The sequence below is a fragment of the Rhinoderma darwinii genome, chromosome 4 (assembly GCF_050947455.1).
Source record: "Rhinoderma darwinii isolate aRhiDar2 chromosome 4, aRhiDar2.hap1, whole genome shotgun sequence".
NCBI classification, from domain to species: Eukaryota; Metazoa; Chordata; class Amphibia; order Anura; family Rhinodermatidae; genus Rhinoderma; species Rhinoderma darwinii.
Genome location: NC_134690.1, coordinates 182289095 through 182312093, shown reverse-complemented (window position 1 = coordinate 182312093; position 22999 = coordinate 182289095). Strand labels below are relative to the sequence as shown.

General features: G+C 42.0%; 1 protein-coding gene across 1 annotated transcript in view; it reads right to left on the bottom strand.

The window, feature by feature from the left end:
* LRRC1 (leucine rich repeat containing 1) overlaps positions 1-22999 on the bottom strand; it is a 172842-nt gene that overhangs the window by 17090 nt on the left and 132753 nt on the right. Inside the window, exon 10 of the mRNA XM_075861959.1 lies at positions 11329-11412. Coding sequence (XP_075718074.1) covers positions 11329-11412 — 84 coding nt within the window. The remainder of the gene's footprint in view (positions 1-11328; positions 11413-22999) is intronic.

The window sequence follows — 22999 nt, the reverse complement described above, 5'->3', positions numbered from 1 at the left end:
TCCTGCCAGGTGGCACGGTTGCCATGGAAGCCTTACGATGCCTGGAGTGTATCGTGCACGGGTCAGATTCTAAACACTGAGCTGCAGGAGCGTGTCTCCACACTCAATGTTAGTTTGGGCAGGAGAGTATTACTAGACCTTAAAGGGGTTGGCCAATTTCTAGTAAGCCCTAAGTAGGAAGCCCTGCTCCACCTGCAACAGCGGAAGGCACAATTACCCCATCCATAGCTTTTAAGATGGCGGCAGTCAGGTGAATTGGCCACTTGACTGCCTCCTTATTTGCGTCGGCGCTGAATGCAGCATTCGCAGATACAGAAGAATCTACGGCCTTTATCTGCCCATGTGCTGAATGTGTTTAGCCATTGTTCAGTCAGCCGGCGCAGAAGAGTGGCCAAATCACCTAACCACTGCCACCTTAAAACGCTATGGAAGAATGCGCAGCACGAAGTGCTTTAGTCCGATTGCATTAGTGGACTGTCTCTTCTATGTGGGAGATAGATCATGAAGCTAGTCTGATTTTTGTACAGGCAGCAACTGTATAATTCTATATAATTATTATTTTTTTTTAATGGTTCCACTCACCACTATCCAGAGCACCTGGCACCTACTCTCCACCCCCACAGAGCCTCTTGATTCCCCCTCTACCCCCTCTCCTTCTGCTCCTGCCACCTTGCCTACTTCCCTGCCCCTCCCCTCTAAGAAACCCGGAAAACTTGTGGTACCCCTGTGCCCCCTCGAGAGTCCATGACACCTTAACTAACCCCCCACTTGGTGCACCCCTGCCCCATCACAAAGCCTCTGCCACCTTCTGTTCTCCCATATCCCCAACAGAGCCTCTGCCTTTTAGTCCTTACCTGTCCCCTCTGCCACAAGCTTCCCCCCTACCCCATCCTGCGGAGTGGGGCAGGGCACAGACTTTGCTGTATGTAGCCAAAAATTCTTCATGGCAGCCCTGCTGAACATCGTCGGTCACACAGACATAACCTGTAACTGTGATAAGCACCCGAATTAACAAATGAGCGCTTTACTCTGTAGTGAAGAAAAAAAGCTCATTTTCCGGCAAGAATTAGGATAGTCAACAGGGGAAAGTACCAAAGCTTAAAAAATGTCTTATGGCAAAAAGCCCCAGTGCCAGCAGAATGACGTCCGATATTAATAATGCCAGTAGAGAAGAGCGTTCGATTTAAGTCTGCTCTTCAGGGCAAACCTTCATTATGGACGCCTTTATTCTATAACCCTGAGTTTCCCCCAGCTATAAACCCACAATCTTTCAGTTGGTGGTCCGCTAATAAGCTACTATCCTTGAGAGACTTTCTTCCTCAATGGACAACTAATGACTCCATCTTATTTTACGTTTCGCCCACCGCCTGAGATTTTCCATGCACAACAGATACTCCATTTTTTAAGAAAGGTCACCTCTACGTCATCTAAGTTAGAGTTGGCACCTATGGAATCCCTATGCCTCCTCAGAGCTAACCAACTAGGCTCTCTATCTATTCTTTATTAGTGTTTATATACTCCACCTACTGAAGGCAAATTAACGTATATGATCAAATGGGAGGAAGAGCTGGGGAGCCAACTTGATTGAGCTCAATGGAGCTTCATCTGCACTTCTGCTAGCAAGGAGAAAGTCTACAGGTTACTTTGATGGAGACTTCTATTGAACTATTACATAGAATATATATGGCACCAACCAGAATACATGCCATATGTCCTGATATACCGGACTCATGCTTTAGAGGCTGTACGGAACCTGGTACTCATTTGCACACATGGTCGACACGCCTTAAAGCCTAACGCTTTTGGAAGAACATTATGGCGATAGACCAATGTCCGGAGTCCTCTCTGTGTATATTCATCACGGAATTAGCTATTAGGGATTACAGCAGAAGGCCTCTCTTACTCTGCCTTTAAATTACTTCAACTCATTATGATGTCAGCTCCCATCCACGTAGCTCAAAACTTGAGATGCTCTTTACTTTCAACTACGGCGGTGAAAAACTGTATGAGTAAAACTCCGGTCTACGAAAAGTTTAACGTCATTAGTCATGATACTGTTGAACGATTTGATAAAATTTGGTCTCCTTGGGTGCAAACTATGGCAGCTACAAACCTCTCTTACTAATTGTCACTGTAGTAGTCTGTGTGGCGGATGAGTGCCAGGGTCCTTCTTTTCTTTTTCTCTTACATTTTGAATTATTTTATAGAATCTAAACATTGATGTTTATATATAAATCGAAGAAAGGAACTGCAGCACTCAAGATAATCCAAAGAAGTGTATTTGATTTATTCACCAAGCATGAAAACACTTGCAACGTTTCAACCCATGAATGACCGCACCCTTTATTAAAAATCTGATTTGTGCAAGTAACATGTCAGTTATTATCCCTAAAAATAGGGTTGCATCCATCCTGGTGTAGTAATTGCAATACACTGGCAAGTGGGTGGTGGTAGGTGCCTTTCAACCTGTCTACCAGTCCCTATAGAGGTCAATAGGGCAACCTCCAGTGCACATATTTTAACTTTCTTTTTAAAGGTCTGTTTGCTTCTCTAGGATAAAGAATCCTCCCAGAGACAAAAGCAGATAAAGCAAACCTTACATACATACGGAGTCATCCCCTTAACTCCAAGGGCGGGACTTACATGACCCTGGGACATATATGGCATTGCATCAGAACGAGGTAGTTCCATCACCGCACCAAGCATATAATCCAAGATATATGATATAAACTGTACATATCAATGTTAGGAGGTATTCGAACACAACTGTGCGGGTTCCTTTAAATACGGGCGTTTTTTAATTTTCCCGCCTCCCAAGATGGCCACGGACCGGAAGTAGCCGGACGTCATTTTCCAGTGATTCGGCTACTTTCCCTGAGATGCGGCCGCGTCCCCGAGTAACGCGTTCAGTGACAGGTCACTTCCAGTGAAGTGGCCTCTGCCGAGGTTACTTCCGGTGTTCCAAATATATGGAGCTCCCGGTCCCCGATTGGTTGCTCGCGGCTTTTGGCTCTAAGCCGTATTTGGTAGTTCCGAACCTGCACGCTACAAGAATCCAGCCTAGGATCTATAGAGGTTAGCGCTTTGGTTTGGTGAGGTAAGGGACCTCTCATATTAGAGGTGTTAGCCTAGGCACATAGGGGGAATAGAAGGAGAAGATCACGGACTCCCCGATCTCGCACCCACCTGAATTTTCCAGGAGTGCACCTGACCCTGTAGGGACAGGAAGAACACTGGCAAATGGGTGGTGGGAGGGGCCTTTTAACCTCTGTCTTCCTGTCCCTATAGAGGTCAATAGGGCAACCTCCTGTGGTGCTATCATGAAGGACGCACTGGAAGTTATGCTTTGTGCAACTACAGGTCTTTAAAACAGGCTAGGTTCTTACGTTGCAAATGAATCACGATTTAAATAAGCATCAAGTCATTTGTCCATCTGGTAATACTGGAATTAAGTTTTTATGTTCCTGCACCAGGTTTAGGAACCTACCAGGTCACTGGACAGTAAAACGCCATATAAAACATTTTAGATCTTCTTTGACATTTAAGGTGGGGGCATAGTTTGTGTTGAAAGTGTATCGTGACAAAGACTATATAAAGCAGGAGATTGGTTGCAAACTCAATCACCACTATGCTGGAGTTCTTAGTACAACTGGCCACAACAGGCAAGGGGAAGTATGGAGCAGGCTCACAGTCGGAGACCATTCAGCGGATGTTGGCTGTACATCACAGTCGACACTTCACTGTAAGGTTATGTGCACACACAAAATCAAAAACGTCTGAAAATACGGATCGGTTTTCAACGGAAAACAGCTCCTGATTTTCAGGCGTTTCTTAATCAAACTCGCGTTTTTCACTGCTTTTTTTACGGCCATTTTTGGAGCTGTTTTTCTAGAGAGTCTATGAAAAACGGCTCCAAAAATGTCTGAAGAAGTGACATGAACTTTTTCGCTGCCGTTTTTTCACGTGAAAAACGGCCGCTTAAAAAATGCCTCATCGGAACAGAACACCGTTTTTCCCATTTAAATCAATGGGCAGATGTTTGGAGGCGTTTTTCTTCCGATTTTTCAGCCGTTTTTTGGGGAAGTTTGCGGCCCGAAAAACGGCTGAAAACACTCCATGTGAACATAGCCTAACAGCTGGGAGCAGAGAGAACTCCAAACTTAACTGTTCAACCATTTAGATGCTGCGTTCAATAGCAACCGCAACATCAAAGCCGCTAGAAACAGGAGGAAGCCCCCCCCAACAGAGAAAATATACAGAAAAAATATTACGTTAAACAAAAAAAGACAACCCTTCCCATTTTCTCCAAAAGTACTGTGAAATATAAAAATACATAAAACCTAATTGGTTTTGCTGCGTCCGTAGAAGTCCAAACTATTACATTATAGCATTATTTAACCAGTAAAGTGAACGCTGTTAAAAATACAAAACAAAATATACAACGCCAGAAATGCTGTTTTTTGGTCACCTAGTCTCCCACAAAAAATTGAATCATGTGATTAAAAAGTTGTATGTACCCCAATAGTATCAAAACTACAACTTGTCCTGAAAAAAACATACCCTCATACCACTCAATTAACAAATTGAATGTTATGGGTCTTCGAATATGACAACTCAACACAATTTTTTTATTTTTTTTGCAAAAGTAGTAAAACATAAAAAAAAATATAAAATTTAGTCTCGCCTTAATTGTATGGACAAACAAATTAAACATGTAGTTTTTACCGCACGGTGAATGAAAACCCAAAAATAATGGCGGAATCACCTTTTTTTTTTCCCATTCCACCCCACAAAATAATATTTTTTTTCTAGTTTCCCAGTACATTATACGGCACATTAAATGGTGCTGTTAAAAATAAAATTGCAAGGGGCGATGCCGTATGTCTGCCTGAGCGGACTTGCTTTGCGGAGCTGCCAAGACCCCTGACTCCTCATCCTGCTTAAATCACAGCCATCCTACGGATTTAAACCTCTCCGTGTGCAGGGAGGTGTCTGCTATGCCTCAGGCATCAGTACCTGCGTGTATCCCTGGGATTGGGCCCTGAACTTCCTCGCTGGATCTATTGGCGGTGTGACGGCCCGGCACATCCAGTTGGCGCATCATAGTTAGCTGGGTAGGTGTCAGCGAGCGGACGGTACTACTTACCTCTGGAGGCCAGTGTTTGCAGCGGTTGGGCTCTGCGGGGCTGGTGTCGGGACAGACATTGCTGGCTGGAAGACATGTGAAGTCGTGTCTGTGCGGTGTGTGTCTCGCTGGCAGTGTGGGAGCTCTGATGTGCATCCCTGCTGTTCTCGGTGTAGGCGACTTTTGGCTCTTGGACTGTGCTGTCTCCAACGCTGCTGAGCCGGCATAAAAGTGTGGACATACCCTGATTTGGACATACACACGCTTTGCATATTGCCTCCATTTGAGGACTACTGGACTTCCCCCTCCCCCACCTGTTGGTCCATCATTGCACATACTCTGAAACCTCATCTCTCTGACATGGGAGGTAATAGAGGGGTAAAATGAAAGAGTAAATCACTGGCAGGGTACTCCGTGCCCCCCTCAGATGATGAATCTGTAATGGAGGACCCTTCGTTCCAGTCACTGGATGATTTGGACAACAATGATTCCTGCGCCACTATATCTAAAGTTAAATCTAATGTGGCAAAGAGGCTTGAGCAATTTTCCAGGCCAGCTCACTCACCTGCTTCTCCTGACCCTTCCCTATTGCTGTTTGATGGATCCTTAAGCCCTCTGAGGCCGGTGTCTCCACAGGACCAGCCTGTTTCCTCCTCACATATTGATAGCAAATTTGCAGAACTCCTGATTGTGATCAACTCCTGCCAATCTTTGCTTGTTACTAAACTTGATGAACTGCGTCAAGATTTTGTTATACTGAGGCACTAGCGGGCGCACTTATGACTTCCTAAGAATCTTCCAAATCTCCTTTATAGGTTTAAATCCCCATGTCATGTGCCACTCCCACTCCAGACTGTAGCTAGAGACTGGAGGGCAACACACGTTCAGGTAAGTGGCCCGACGGTACTTTTTAATATTCCCCTAGAACTCCATTATGGAATAACCCCTGGTTGTCCACTCTTAGGTCTTTACCGGGGGCGGTTATGTGGTCGGGGGTAAAGTTCCTGGGTCAACTATATTCTGCAGACTCTGGATTTGTCTCCTTTACTGAACTGGGGGATAGATTTGAAAATCGAGAAAGGCCTTCTTTCATTATCTTCAATTACGACATGTTTGTGATGCCCAATATAGTTCTACCACACATCTGCTGGGCTTTTCTAGATTAGAGAACCTTCTTGGAGCCCCAGACCTTCCCAAAGTACTCACACATATTTATGCACTGTTTCTGTGCTTTGGATGGAGACCCTATGATAGGGCGTGGGAGGGGTGGAAAAGAGATATTCCTGACCTGGTGGTGGTGGAGCTCTCATTTTTTTTTTACTCTGTTATTAGCGCTAGAGACTTTCGGATATCAAAATCATGATTTCTGAACCAGATTAATTATACACCGGTCAGACTCCAGAGAATTGCAGTTTCTACTTCGGGTCGATGCTTTAGGCGTCAATCTGATGTTGGCACTTCTCTACATTGCGTGTGGTTGTGTCCTAGGATACTGCCCTTCTGGTCGGAAGTGCTAGATTTCCTCCATGTCCACTTTGAGTTCCCTCGACTCCTTATTCCACAAACATGTCTTTTGAGTATTGTAAATGAGGTTGTGCAGTGCTACTCTGACAAAATATTCTTTTGTTTTGTTCTGTTTTGTGCTAGAAAGGTTATGATTGTGGCTTGGAAGGCCACAACGCTTCCGAGTCTGTTACAGTGGATGCAACTAGTGAATAAATACATACCTTTGTTCGAGAAATTGTATCTCAGAAGAAATGTTCCTGATAAATTCCGGAAAATAAGGTCTAGATGGTTGGAAATCTCAGAAACTGTGGTTAAACTATGTTTACATCGTTACGTGGGGGGGGGGGGGGGGGGTAGTTCGGGATTCTGGAGCATTTGGATGAATGGAGGGTGAATGTGTGTTTCCCTATGTTGGGTAATGGTTGTTGGCACCTAAATAAGCCTGTTTAACTGTGTCTTATACTAATGAGATGCTATTAAATACTCATATCCTACTGAGGACTATCAATGTAATAGGAGTGTCTGTGCCTTATTTGCTACTTATATTCTGGAGATTGTTTTTATGTACTTCTATCAAACTCCAACAATTGCATATGATAAAATTGCTCTACTTGGATAACTGGTTCCAGTCAGTTATTCACACGCCATTTGGTTTGCTAAAACAAACTCAAAACAAGAGTCTTATTGTATACTATACACTGTTACTGCTGTACAATAACACTTATGCGATACGGTTACTGTTGGAACATGTGCAGCTCTTGGTATACCAAATGTAAGGTATAACTATTTTCTTATAGCAAATAGATTCAGTAATAAGAGATTCAAAACTTAAGATAATAAACACCTTTTACATATGTTAAAGAGCTACTTGGATTTAAAGAGGCTCTGTCCCTTTAAGTAGTAAAAAGACAAAGCGTACCTTTCAAATTTGGACAGCGACAGAAAACCTTTCTATTCATCATATGCCCCCTAGTGGTCACCTTATGTATATTTCACAAGGCAGCCTTTGTAGGCAGCCTTATAAGTACTACATTTTAATCTTCATATATAACTTCTATAGATCGTGGTTATCAGAGTTAAATAAAAAAGTGGCCAATGAGAGAAATGGGACAAAACAGAAATTGAACAAAAAAAATAAAAAATAAAAATAAAAAAAAAAGAGAAAGAGGCATTACTCACCTGATAGGTCCCCCAATGTTCCAGGGTAGCTGCCCTGGTTCTCCGACGCGGTTTGTCGATATGTATGCAGCAATGATGTGCCTGTATATCCACGTGATTTCTGCAGCCAATCACTGGTCTCAGTGGGTATATGGCACCAGATGGTGATTGCTGAGGCAAGTGATTGGCTTCAGTGATCACGTCGTTATACAGGCACATTATCGCTGCAGCCATGCCAACAAACAACGGCAGGAATGACCAGAGAAGCTGGAACGCTAGGGGAACTGCTGGGTAAGTAATGCCTCTTTTTTTTAATTGCATTCCCCTACCTTGGCCACTTTTTTGATCAACTAGGAATACCACTTTGACTTGCTTTGCCTTATGGTGAGTTAACTGGACACTGGTCATATAAATGGATGTAGAAGTCTGTATGGTCTTTAGCATTTTAATGTTGAAAATTCACTTCTACAAATCCAACAATGAGAGGCTTAAAGGAATATACAGAAGAAAAATGATAAATACACAATATCATGGAAAAATTGCCCCTCTTATGAAACTAGATTGACCTGCTTATAGGCATACAGTAGAAGGGAAAACCTGTGTGAGCAGACAAATGATGCCCTTTCTTTGCTAGAAGTGTCAAATAGCTTTAAAGTAACGGTTGATGGGGTTTTGCCAATGCATGTCAAAAGGTATGATTAATGAGAAAAGAATAAAAACACAAGGAGTGACTGAACTTTCAGCAAACATTTGATATGTCAGAGACATAAGAAGTTTGGATCGGTGGGGCGCCGGGTGCTGAAATGAATGTGCAGAAGTGCACAGTTGAATACCCTGCATTTTGGCTGTGATCGGCGCACCCTGTTAGGCTGTACATGGCTCACATAGAACTGAAATCCGCAGCAGTTACGCTACGTGTCATCTTAGCCTTAGGATGGAATCACACATGCAGTTTTTGGAGCCAAACATATAAGTGCATATAAAAGAGAGTGAAAAAGTATAAAAAGTTTTTCCTTCCATTTGGATCCACTTCTGGCTTTGGCCCATACAGGATCTGAACCCAACACAAAGATATTCAAGTGAAAACTGCTTGTTTTAACCAACTTCAAAAAGAATGGTCTTAATTCACAATCTCCGTGGATTCTCTGTATTTAGCCAGCAATTCTCCCATTACAATTTAACAATGACGCATTTACTGAGCTCACATATTCTCAACACAAACATATGGATCAGGTGTCCGAGTCACTGAAGAAAATGGCCAGACTAAAAGCAGTGTTGTGGATTGACAACAGGAAGAAAATTCGCAGGACACGCTTCACTGCAGCCCTTACATCTTAGGAGAAGTTGGTTTAAAAGTGTTTTCGGACACTGAATGGCACTTCTGGAGAGAAGGAAAATTAAATTTGGCTTTAAAGGGGCTATTTGTAATTATAAAAACGTGGCTGCTTTCTTCCAGACACAGTGCCACACCTGTCCACAGGTTGTGTATGGTATGCAGATTAGCTTCATCGAAGTGAATGAAGTGGAGCTGCAATACTACACACAACCTGTAGACAGGTGTGGCACTGTTTCTGGAAGAAAGCAGCTATTCTATTCTAATCCTGGACAACCCCATTAATACTGCACCATTTTAAATCTATCCTAATCGATCACCGAATGAATTGTGGAATATAAAATAAAAGGTAACTTAATTAGGTATGCGTTAAAATAATAGTGGCACCCAGTGTTTAAAACTGTGATTGCTATACAATCACCAAAAACCTTTGACTGTGAATCTAAACGTGTGATGGATGTGTTATAATCTTATTGGGGGAATATCGAGATTGGACCCAGACATGAATGAAGTAGTCACATCGAGGCAGACGGACATACCGTATAGGCCAAAATAGGGACCGCCTTATTAGGAGCCATTTGGCACACCAGAGTAGCAACACTATGTGGTTTGGTTGTACTAAAATTAAGGGTACTGATCGTTACGGGTCCTGTCAGGCATGCTAATATATCTGTTCGGTGAAAACCTTCAAGAGTGTCACCATGTGAAAGCAATATTTGAACTGGGACTTTGCCAATTGTGAGACATCTGGGGTAGTATACTTAGTTAAGGGGACAAGTGACTATGTGGGTAAGACAATTCGCCAATTTAGGCGACGGGTCTTAGACCACATAGGGAACATCCTAAGGGAGGAAAATAGTCTCTTAGCTAGACTTGTCTGGCAATGTCATGGAGGAGATCCAAGTTGCCTTAAATTTCAAGGCATAGAATAGATCCGCCCATCACCTAGAGGTGGCAATTTGGATAACTATTTGTTGCGGAAAGCCCAATTTAGGCTCAAATGTATAAAATCATTGGGACTTAATGACTCCATTTTGTTTGCTCCCTTTTTTGTGTAGGGTGGTATAAACTTCTACACTTTTATATCTTATTCTACACTTCTCCAGTGGGTCCTGGGTCCCGCCCCCCCCCCCCCCTCCACCCCACTTCCTCCCAGTTGTACTGGAAGAATCTGGGTTGGGATCCTAGCAACATTGTTGAATTGTCCTGTATTTAGTATTAAGCAATCACTTTTTTTAGCCAATAATGCATAAAGGTATAACGCATAATGTTGGGCTTTGTATATGTGTCCACTGAAAATGTCACCATGACAGATGATGATAATTTGTGGTGACATTTTTTGCGGCTATCACGGGTAGATTTGGTCGGCGGGGAGTTGTGATGGGGGTAGATCATACCTCTGGAGCTATATTCACCTCAGACCACTACCATGAAGGGGTATCTGCTTAATACCGGACGTAGCCTTTAACATCGCTCCTGCTTGTTTTGGTTCAATGTGTTGAGCAGGCAGGGTCTTCGCTGCTATAGCAACGAGCACATGCTCCCGGCCGCTTCGTCATCACACACACTTGCTCATTAGGCCTATCAGAGACCTGATGACGCGGCGTTTGGATGTGTGCGAGAGGGTGTGGCTTTATATTTAAATAGCTGGGGTACTGGCCGCCGTGTGCGACTTCACATCGAGCAGCTAGAGTCCACCATCTGGGCTCTAGATTGGTAGTTTTAACTGCTCTAATGTTCTATCTGTGTATTTGATATCTCCCGATGATCTCGCTCACTAACAGGGACATGGACATGCGTAGAGAATAAATGCTTAATCAATTGCAACATTGTGCATACAATTTAGACAGTGTATCCATCTAGTGCATTAGCCAATCCGATGGTAGTGTTCTATTAGCATCCCAGGGCGAGATTGGCACTAGACTGTACCTAAGGAATTGATCCTCCTATCATATAGCCAATATTTTGGGATTTAGTGGTGGGTGAGGCTTTCATTGACTGAATAGCAGTCAGCTTTATTATCCACTATTATTTTGACACCTACCTATTAAAAGTTACCTTTTATTTTCTATCCCACAATTCATTCAGTGATAAGTTTATTATTAAGTGGATACACCAACTATATTCAGTGATAGCTATCCTAATATAAGCAGTACTTGCCCCAGTGACAGGTACCCATTATCAGAATTCATAAAATTCTTCTCACCTCTTTTGGCAGGGACATTAATTTATTCCTATCAGCGTTGAAGTTGTTCAGCTTCTTTAATTTTCCAATGCTTCTTGGCAAAACCTGTGGATATAAACAAAATAGATTACAGAAATTGTGTTATGGCTTGCAAAACTGTTACACTGTAATAGTGCTGGGGAATGCAGGATTAGGAGTAAAGACTACGGACACCTTTGAACTGAATTTTTTTTTATTGTGCATTTGCTTACCAAATGCAAAATTAAGCAACTTTCTGAATGGTCTTCATTAAAAATGTTGTAGAGTCTAACTCCTGTGCCTATATGTGTGACCAGACAAAAGAACGTGTGGCAAACAGCCAATGATCTAACATGGACGGGGTCTCCAAACTGACCCCCGACATCAGGAAAAACAGGCAAAGAAATGTTGGATTTCGACATGCTCAATCATTTGTTTCCACAGGAGATATGCTGCTGCTAGACGATCCCCTGACCCCATCTTCTTATTACATGTGACACCTAGCTAATGTGTATGGTTAAAGAGGTACCATTCTTGAATACCCCATGGTATGACAGATCATGTGGTTTCACAATATAACACACATTTGCAGGGATTATATATATATATATATATATATATATATATACATATACATATACATATACATACACACACACGCACACACACGCACACACACACACACACACACACACACACACAGATTCATGCAAATGGGACCCCTCCCCCACGAGAGAACTAGTCCTTTCACCTTTTTTTCAGTGTGACTTTAAAATGAGTACAATTCTTATAAAAATTAAGTTTAGAAGAAGTTGCGATGTCCTTCATTTATGTTTCAAGGGTTCCACGTGCAGCAAGAAAAATTAAGTGGACCCTTTCGAATTACATGGACTGTTTTGTTTCACCACATTCTGAGAGAGATAACTTTTAATTTTTCAGTGGATTGAGCAGTGTCAGGGCTTACTTTTTTGTGGCACAATTTTTTGGTACGTACAACGTTTTGATCACTATTGGTTCATTTTTTTTTTGCGCGCTAAGGTGACCAAAAAACAGCGATTTTGGCTGTTTAAATTAGTTTTTTACGGCGTTAATCATGCATGTTAAATAATGGCATATAGTAATAGTTCAGACTTTTACGGACACAGTGATACAAATTTTGTTTATTTTTTACATTATTTTAGAAGAAGAATGGGAAAAGGTTTTTTTTTTAACTTAATTTTTTTTCACTACTTAGAACTTTATTAAACTATTATTAGGGAACTTGAACCAGCAATCGTTAGATCGTTGGTACAAGATACTGGAGTTCTAATGTATAGCGGTATATTGTAATTTTCATAGGCTTCTGTTAAGCCCTGCCAGAGACCAGGCTTAACAGAGGCAGAAAAAAGGCAGACCTGGGGGCCTTCATTAGGTCCCTGGGCTGCCATGACAACCACCGGCACACCCCGATCGTGGTGTGCGGGTACCAATGAGCTGTCAGGCGTCCCCCTCTTTTCAACGCTTCAGATGCTGTGGTAGCAATTGACCGCATCATTTGAGGGGTTAACCGGCCAGGAACGCCATCCCAGGCCGTTAGCTGTGTTTTACAGCTGACACCCGGGACTGACACCAGCAGCGTATGGAGCGCGCTCAGCCTGTGTGCACGCTCCTTACCTCCCTATGACTATTATCATATACGTGATAATGCGTAATAACCTGTAGACCCCTTTTTATTAGCAATTACCGTTTTCTGTAGGTCATCTCAATAGGGTTAGAGGATCTGTCACCAGTTTATTAATTCTCTATCTCCTAACTAATCTAATAGGCATTATGATGTTGATAACTTGTGATTTTCTTTCAAAAACTTTTATTATTAAGTTACAAGCATTTTTTTAAATATGCTAATTTGGCTATACTTGCCAAATGGGAGTTTACTTGTTCTTTTCACTCTGGGCGGTGTAATGTTTTCTGTAGTCCTGAAGTTTAGACAACTTGGGGTTTGATGTACACCTAGACCTTAACCAATGCTTTTGTAGACTTTTCCTGCTTCATGCATATCTACAACACGTATTTGAAGGTCTTCTTAAAGGGAAGGTGTCATGATTTTTTTTATTATATTGCTTTTAATATAATGTAAACAAAAAATTTATTTATTTGTGTTGTCACTTTCTACTTTTTAACCCCTTAAGGTCTAAGCCTATTTTAGCCTTGTGGACACAGCCGATTTTTGCACATCTGATATGTGTTACTTTATGTGGTAATAACTCCAGAATGCTTTTGCCTATCCAAGCGATTCTGAGATTGTTTTCTCGTGACATGTTGTACTTTATGATACTGAAAAAATTGTCGTTAAATTCAATATTTATTTGTAAAAAACACCAAAATGTAGAGAAAATTTGCAAAAATCTGCATTTTTCTAAATTGTAATGTATCTGCTTGTAAAATAGATAGTTATACCACAAAAAATAGTTACTAGTTAACATTTCCTATATGTCTACTTTATGTTTGTATCGTTTTTTGAAAGTGCTTTTATTTTTCTAGGACGTTACAAGGCTTAGAACTTTAGCAGCAATTTCTCATATTTTCAAGAAAATTTCAAAAGGCTATTTTTTCAGGAACCAGTTCAGTTCTGAAGTGGCTTTGAGGGCCTTATATATTAGAAACTCCCTATAAAACACCCCATTTTAAAAACTGCACACCTCAAAGTATTCAAAACAGCATTCAGAAATTATTTGAACCCTTTAGGCATTTCACAAGAAATAAAGCAAAGTAGAGGTGAAATTTACAAATTTCTATTTTTTTTTTACGAAATTCATTTGTAATACAGTTTTTTCTGTAACACAGAATTTTACTAGAGAAATGCAACTCAATATTTATTGCCCAGATTCTGCAATTTTTAGAAATATCCCACATGTGGTCCTAGTGCGGTAAAGGACCGAAACACCGGCCTCAGAAGCCAAGGAGCACCTAGTGGATTTTGGGGCCTCTATTTTATTAGAATATATTTTAGGCACCATGTCAGGTTTGAAGAGGTCTTGTGGTGCCAAAACAGTGGAAACCCCCCAAAAGTGACCCCATCTTGGAAACTACACCCCTCAAGGAATTTTTCTAGGGGTATAGTTAGCATTTTTAGCCCACAGGTTTTTTGCTAAATTTATTGGAACTGATCTGTGAAAATGAAAATCTACTTTTTTTCTGGAAAAACATACGATGTTTTAGATTTTACAAGGAATAAAGGAGAAAAAGCACCCCAACATTTGTAAAGCAATGTCTCCCGATTACGGCAATACCCCATATGTGGTAATAAACTGCTGTTTGGACCCACGGCAGGGCTCAGAAGGGAACGAGGGCCATTTGGATTTTGAAGCGCAGATTTTGCTGGAATGGTTTTCGGTGCCATGTCGTGTTTGCAAAGCCCTGGAGGGATCATAACAGTGGAAACTCCCCAAAAGTGACCCCATTTTGGAAACTACACTCCTCAAGGAATTTTTCTAGGGGTATAGTTAGCATTTTGACCCTACACGGTTTTTGCTGAATCTATGGGAATTATGCTGTGAAATTGAAAATCTACATTTTTTCTAATAAAATGTAGTTTTAGCTCAGATTTTTTCACTTTTACAACAAATAAAGGAGAAAAAACACCCCAATATTTGTAAAGCAAACTCTTCTGAGCACAGCAATACCCCATATGTGGTAATAAACTGCTGTTTGGACACATGGCGGAAGTTAGAAAGGACGGAGCGCCATTTGACTTTTGGAGCTCAAGTTTTGCTGGAATGGTTTGCGGCCCCATGTCACATTTGCAAAGCCACTGAGGGGCCAAAATAGTGCAAACCCGGCAAAAGTGACCCCATTTGGGAAACTATACCCCTCGTGGAATTTATCTAGCGGTATAGTGAGCATTTTGACCCCACGGATTTTTTGCTGAATTATTGGGATTATGCAGTGAAAATGAAAATCTACATTCTTTCCACTAAAATGTTGAATTGTTTTCATTTTCACAAGGAATAAAGGAGAAAAACCGCCCCAATAATTGTAAAGCAATTTCTCCCGAGTACGGCAATACCCCATGTGGTTATAAACTGCTGCTTGGATACACCGCAGGGCTCAGAATGGCAGGAGTGCTACTTGGCATGTAGATTTTGGTTGATTGTTTTTTGGGCGCCATGTCGCATTTGCAGAGCCCCTGAGGTACCCGTACAGTAGAAACCCCTGAGAAGTGACTCCATTTTTGAAACTTTACCCTTCAAGGTAATCATCTAGGGGTGTACTGAGCATTTTGATCCCACAGGTGTTTCATAGATTGTATTAGAATCCGGCAGTGAAAATGAAAAAACAAAATTTTTCCCAAAAAGATGTCGTTTTGCACCCAATTTTTTTCTCCACAAGGGGTAATAGGAGAAAAAAACAACACATAATTTGTTACCCAATTTCTTCCGAATACGGCAATACCCAATGTGTGGCCCTAAACTGCTATTTGGGCACATGGCAGAGCTCAAAATGGAAGGAGTGCCATGTGGCTTTTAGAGCACAGATTTTGCTGGACTGGTGTAGGGGCGCCATGTCGCATTTGCAGAGCTCCCTTAGGTACCAGAGTAGAGTGTAAAACCATGAGAAGTGACCCCATTTTTGTAAACTACACCCCTCAAGGCATTTATCATTTGCCTGGATATATGACAGGGCTTAGGAGTGAAAGGCGAATGTGAAACCTATTTTGGTGATTTTCGCAGCATTAGCCCACAACGGCAGGGCTCTGGGGTCAAATAGTAAAACAAACCCCCAAGTTGTGACCCCCATTTTGGAAACTGCACCCCTGAAGGCATTTTATTAACGGGTGTAGTGAGCATTTTGACCACACTGGTTTGTTTTTTTTTCTATTAGAAATGAATGCTCAGTGGATGGTGCAAAGTGAAAATTGCAAATTTCCACAGGTATGTGCCATTTTAGTGCAAAATATTTTGTGCCCAGTTCATGCCACTGAAGACAAATACCTCAAACTGTTAAGCGGGTTCTCCCGGGTATGGCGATGCCATATATGTGGACGTACACTGCTGCTTGGGCACGCTGCAGGGCGCGCCATTTGGCTTTTGGAGCTTGGATTTTGCTCGCTAGTTGTTTTGTTTGGGGTTTTGCTGGTATTTCAGTTTATAATGTGGGGGCATATGTAATCTGTGCGGAGAACATCAGGGCATAATAAGAGAGTATAATAATGGGGTAAATAATTATCCACAGATGTGTGGCCGGTGTCACACTGATAAATGGCGCCCGATCTTATCCGCTTTTGGACACTGCACATTTTGCATCGCCATATTCTAAGAGCCAAAACGTCTTTATTTTTTCTCCCCCGGAGCTGTGCGAGGGCTTATTTGTTGCGGGACAATCTGTAGATTTCATTGGTACCATTTTGGGGTACATGCGATTTTTTGATCGCTTTGTATTTCATTTTTTTGGCAAGCCAGGTGACCAAAAACCTGCAATTCTGATGTTTTTTATTATTTATTTTTTTACTGCGTTTGCCATGCGCTATGAATGACAATTTTACGTTATTCTGCGGGTCGGTACGATTACGGCGATACCATATATATATAGTTTTTCTTATGTTTTGCAGCGTCTGCACGATAAAATCACTTTTGTTTCAAATAATTTATTTTTGGTGTCACCATATTCTGAGAGACATAACTTTTTTATTTTTCTGTCAAAAAAGCGGTGGGAGGGCTTGTTTTTTTGCGGGACGGGCTGCGTTTTTTAATGGTATAATTTTGGGGTACATGCAACTTTTAGATCCCTTTTTTTATTCTGTTTTGCGAGGGGTAGTGACTAACAAACAGCGATTCTGGAATAGTTTTTTATTTAATTTTTTTACGGTGTTCACCGTACGGGTAAAATAGCGTGATATTTTTATAGTTTGGGTCGTTACGGATGCGGGGATACCACATGTGTACTTTTTTTATGTTTTTTCCTATAATAAAAGACTTATTATAGAAAAAAAGGCTGTTATAGTGTTTTTTAACATGAAAAGTATTTTTTTTTACTTTTTTACAACATTTTTATTAACTTGTTTTAACTTTTTTTTCGTGTCCGACTAGGGAACTTGAAGGCTTGAAGCCCTGATCGCTATTCTAATACACTGCACTACCTACATAGTGCAGTGTATTAGAGCTGTCAGCTATTCACTGACAGCAAGCCTATTAGGCTTCGCCTCCCGGCGGGGCCTAATAGGCTAACGTACTAGGAAGCGATTGTTAGGCTATAGTTGCCATAGCAACCATCGGAACACTCGCGGGTGCCGATGGTTATTAGCAACCATAGGGTACGATCTAAGGGGTTAATCGGCCGGATAGGAGCCTTGCTCCGGTCCTGGCCGTTAGGGCACGATGTCAGCTGTGACAAACAGCTGACACCCGCGCCCGTGGCAACCATCGTGGTTGCCGACAGGCTACAAGCCACTTAGATGCATCGATCACGTTGATCGATGCATCGAAGGGGTTAATCGGCCGGATCGGAGCCTAGCTCCGGTCCTGGCCGTTGCAGAGGGGTGCCGGACATCTGATTCCCGGCGGTGATAACGCTGGCTCAGCTTCTGAGCCAGCGTCATCACATACCCACGTCATAGAGCTGTGATTGGTCAGTCTGCTTTGACCGCCGGCAGGAGACCGCTGTGAATGGTCCCCTGCCGTCTTACTGTGCCGATCAACTGTCAAACAGTTGACGGCACAGTTCTGTCACCTTGTCCTTTGACAGGGTGACAGTTTTTAGCCAGGACGCACCGGTACGTCCCTGTGCCTTAAAGCACTTCAATGCAGGACGTACCGGAGCGTCCTGGTGCGCTAAGGGGTTAATGTATTCATACTTTTACTTCTCTATGGGGGCTGCAATTTTTTAGTTCCATCTCTATATTTGTCGATTAACGACACATACACAGATAGAATACAGCAGCTACAGGGCATAGGGCACAATGAATGTGAGCCGTTCTTTGCTTCTGCTATCTGGCTCTGTACTGTGTAGACGCAGGTCAGAGTCACACAGCAGAGAAGCCGGTTTGTAGGGACATAGCAGGCGCCATTATGAAGACCAGCTGCACTGCAGGCAAGGTGTGTGTCTCTGTCTGTCCCTCTCTCTCACAGACCCCCACTATCGTGACACCCGGCGGGCACCCCCCTGTCGCTAGATTTATTCTCAGCGTGGACTGTGTGCGGAGCGAAGCTTGTCAGATGTAGTAGAGCGGAGGGTGTGTGTGTGTGTGTGTGTGTGTGTATGTTTGTAGCAGTGCTGAGTGTGAGATGTATTGTCAGTGTGGACGGTGTGGGGACTGTGATCGGGTGAGGATGTGAGGTATCCGTCAGCAGGACGTCAGGGAGGAGACTGTCAGCAGCAGATGGTTATTCCTATCACAGAGTGGTGTGACTGACAGTCTCCTCTACTGCAGATGAGACTGTCAGCAAGATTGTATGGGGACGATGGAGGAGACTGTCAGCAGTATTGGGTGGTGATGCTGGAGGAGACTGTCAGCAGTATTGGGTGGTGATGCTGGAAGAGACTGTCAGCAAGATTGTATGGCGATGCGTCCCCATCCAATCTTGCCGACAGTCTCCTCCAGCATCACCACCTAATACTGCTGACCGTTTCCTCCAGCGTCACCATACAATCTTGCTGACAGTGATACTGGAGTATACTGTCCGCAGGATTGTATGGTGACACTGGAGGAGAATGTCAGCAGTATTGGGTGGTGATCATGGAGGAGACTGTCAGCAGGATGGAGGGATAAAGTGGAGAGGCATGTAAATGCGCTAAAAAAACATGTCAAATACATGCCGTGTGAACCTGTGAACTGAAAAAAAGTCATTCACGTAAACGTCCCAAAAAACGGCTGAAAAATCAGAAGCAGAACGCCTCCAAACATCTGCCTATTGGTTTCAATTGGTTTTTTTACGAGGCCTTTTCCAAGAAGGGCAAGAAAAAAGACGCCCGCCAAAAAGAAGTGCATGTCACTTCTTGGGACGTTTTTGGAGCAGTTTTTCATTGACTATAGAAAAAAAGCTCCAAAAACATCCGTAAAAAATGCCGCCAAAATCGCGAGTTTAAATAAAAAATGGCTGAAAATCAGGAGCGGTTTTCCCTTTGTTTAGTAAGCGTGTGAAGCCTTTTGGTGTGTCCTATAGCTTCTGCCAGCTGCAGAATCACACGCAAATTAACAGCAGGATACTGCTTAGCAATGTGAAGACACCTTTTCCTGGCTTGTAGGAGGGGGGCTGAGATTCCCTCCCACATTTACGGCAGCTGAGAGTCAGGTTGCTTTGCCTTATTCACCTTGCTGTAATTCTGGGAAGTGCTCCCTCTGGTGGCCAACATAGGAAAACAGGTCAAATAATTATTAAATTTTTAATACTTTCCACCATGTGGAAGAAAAAAAAAAATACAGCAAAAAACCTAAAAAATAATAGAAATAAGGAACTTAAAAAAAAAAAAAAAAAGGTTTCATTCGCGACACATTCCCTTTAAGTGGTTTGCTTTGAGGTATGGTTCACACTAACCAATCTTTCTTGAGATGAACAGATTTGTTAGAAACTAGGCATTGTGTTTTTGTTCAATGGGCAAAGCACACCCACACTTCCAATATCATCTCTTTAATTAAAACAACTTTTGTCAATTAGCTCTTGGAGAAGTCATTACCACAGAAGTTCACTTACTTTTTCTCCCGACACTGTGGATGTTCACAATAAAATACGTGAACACTGTTTGTTAGAACCTCTTCACGGCACGTTTAGGGTGTACGTTACAAAAGCTCAAGGCATATACGCTAAACTTGTACATAGGGCTTCATTAGCCTGACAATGGAAAAAAGGGTTGGTATTTATTTTATTTTTGTTAACATAGGAGCCTGTAGGTGACGTATGCCACTGTATGGCATACGTTTAAAGTATAGGTCATGTGCTTTTTAATAGCTTTTCATGACGCATACATTAAAACTGATACCATCAAAGACTTTGGGTGACAAAAACAGACAGATGCCTAATAGTGGCATCCGTCACCTATAGACTATAATGGTATCAGTTTAACGGATACATCATGAACGCATGACTCCAAGACGGTCACCACATTTTAGTAGTAATCTATGCGGAATCCAGGTAATTCCAAAGGGTTCACGTACTTTCTTGCAACTGTATGCAATTCAATAGAAGAATATTTTTCCAAACCTGAAATAGCCAATATTCAACTGCACACCAAACGAAGGTAAGATAAACAAGGTTTATTGTCAATTCTAAAACAACTGCCCCTAAGAATAGTAGTGTGACCTGCTGGAATACACAACTGCCACTAGGATTAGGTCCACACAATGCAATAGCATAGCTGTTAACTGCCTCGCTACGGTCAGAAAAACTAGAGTGAAAAAAGACCACATTTTTCTCCTACCAAAAATGTCCTAGAAAATATTACTATTGCAAGCAGAACTTAAAAGCCACAGCATAAATTAATGTGCCTTCAGACTAAAGATACTTAGAATGAATTGTGAAGTTTAACAAGTCCTCTCAATATAAAAGGAAAACTTTGAGAAAGGGCAACTCTTAGAAATCCATATGTTTCAGAGATCTACAAGATTTAAGAGCAAAACGGAATTGAACCACGCTACAGACTTATATGATTCATTGCCATTGTAGCAATGAATCATAGTAACCGCCTTAAAATTTCACCAAAAATGGTGAATCATCCTTAGATTAGACATATGCATTGTTCCCAAATGACAAGTTTTTGCCTTTGAAGAATATTGGAAAAAAAATAAATCTATTTTATTGCCCTCATGTACTGACGACAAATAGGAATAAAATAACAATGTAACATAATTGTTCACAAAGCTACTTCCAAACAATTACATCAAAAAATCTGCTGGAAGCCTTTTCATGCACTTAAAAATCCTTTTACGGTTTGATGCAAACATAAAAAATGAAACAAAAAGCCTGAAAGACTGCCTTCTTAGGCCGGTTTCCCACGTAGCATAAAACACTGTGGAATTTCCGCAACGGAACTCTGTGCTTAAATTCCGCAGCATTTACAGAAGCAGCAAAGTGGATGAGATCTAGAAAATCTCATGCCCACGCTGCGAAAAAAAAACGCAGCGTAAAAGTTAATAAATTGACCAGCGGTGCGGAATTTAAATTCGCAGCATGTCCATTTATGCTGCGTTTTTGTTGATTTTCTGTTGCGGGTTTTCCCCATTGAATTCAATGGGGATGCAAAACCAGAAAGCCAAGCGTTGAGACTTTGGTGGCGGAATCGAAGTGATCCCACTGCAAAAATCGCAACTCCGGAAAAAAAAACAAAGAACATAACCAAAGCTCCTTCCTTCCTGCTACAGGCCGGCCTCCTAGGATGACTTTCATTCCAGATTAATGTCTCTGACAGGTTCCAGGTCGGATATGCTCCACAGTTCTTATGCAGTATATCCAACCTGTGGAAACCGGGCCTTAAAAGGGCTTTTCCCATGAAAGCTCCCTCAGTCTGAAATGTACTTTCCGCAAACGCTCGTTCATCTGCTGGTCGTATGGTTTAAAAAAACCTGAAATATAATAGTTGTCGACAGCACACCTCCCTTTGTGTGTAAACAGGGAGACGCGCTCCCGACATGATAACGTATGGGGACAAGCGATCGGAGTAACAACCGCTCGTCCCCATCCATAGCTCGGTGTGACAAGATAGAAAAATAAAAAATAAAAAGTTACGGCTCTTGGAAAGCAGCGATGCAAAATAAAATTACTTTAGTTCGAAAGGGTTTTAATTCTGCAAAGGTAGTAAAACATAAAATAAACGATACATATTTGGTATCGCCGTAATCGTACTGACCCATACAATAAAGGTAGCAAGATTTTCACGCTGCAAGGTAAACGGCGTCAATGTAAAATGCATAGAACAAAGGCTAAAAATTGTTGGGGATTTTTTTTATACCCCCCCCCCCAAAAAAAAGTCAATGAAAGTTAATAAAAAAATTCTATATACCCCAAAACAGTGCTATTGAAAAATACATCTCATCCCACAAACAACAAGTCCTCATACAGCCATGTCCACGTGAAAATAATAATTAAAAAAAATAAGTTATAGCATTTTGAACGTGACGACGGAAAAACTAAAAAAAATTGCTTGCTCATTAGGGCCCAGAATGCAAGCAGGGGGAAGGGGTCAAAAATGTTACTCCTTTTAAGATTTTCACAGAGGTATACTTAATATTGTATACAATATTTGATTCTATTTACCTGCACAAATTTGCAGCAGGTTCATGGGTTACAACCACCTACTCTTTAAACGCTTTTTTGCAGTGCTTCTTAACCCCTTCCCAACCACCCCACGTAGATTAACAGGCTGCAGTGCCAGTCCTTATGCCTGCAGCCCGTTAATCTACATGTGCTCCTAACGAAGCGCACAAGCATTCCTTGCAGCCTAGCATCTGTCAGTACTGGCTGCTTCTATCAGCCTTAGTACTGTCGAAAGACATCGGGTGGGATCATAGCAGTGATCCCCGCCGTTTAATCCCTTAAATGCAGCGGTCAATAGCGATCGCCACATTTAAGGAGTAACAACAACATCGCCATGCGATTGCGGGGTGCCGATGGTTGCTATGGCAACCAGAGGCCTAACAAAGGCCTCCGGGTCTGCCATCTACGGAGGGCAATTAGGTCCAATAAGTTTCAATAACAAAATTAATTGT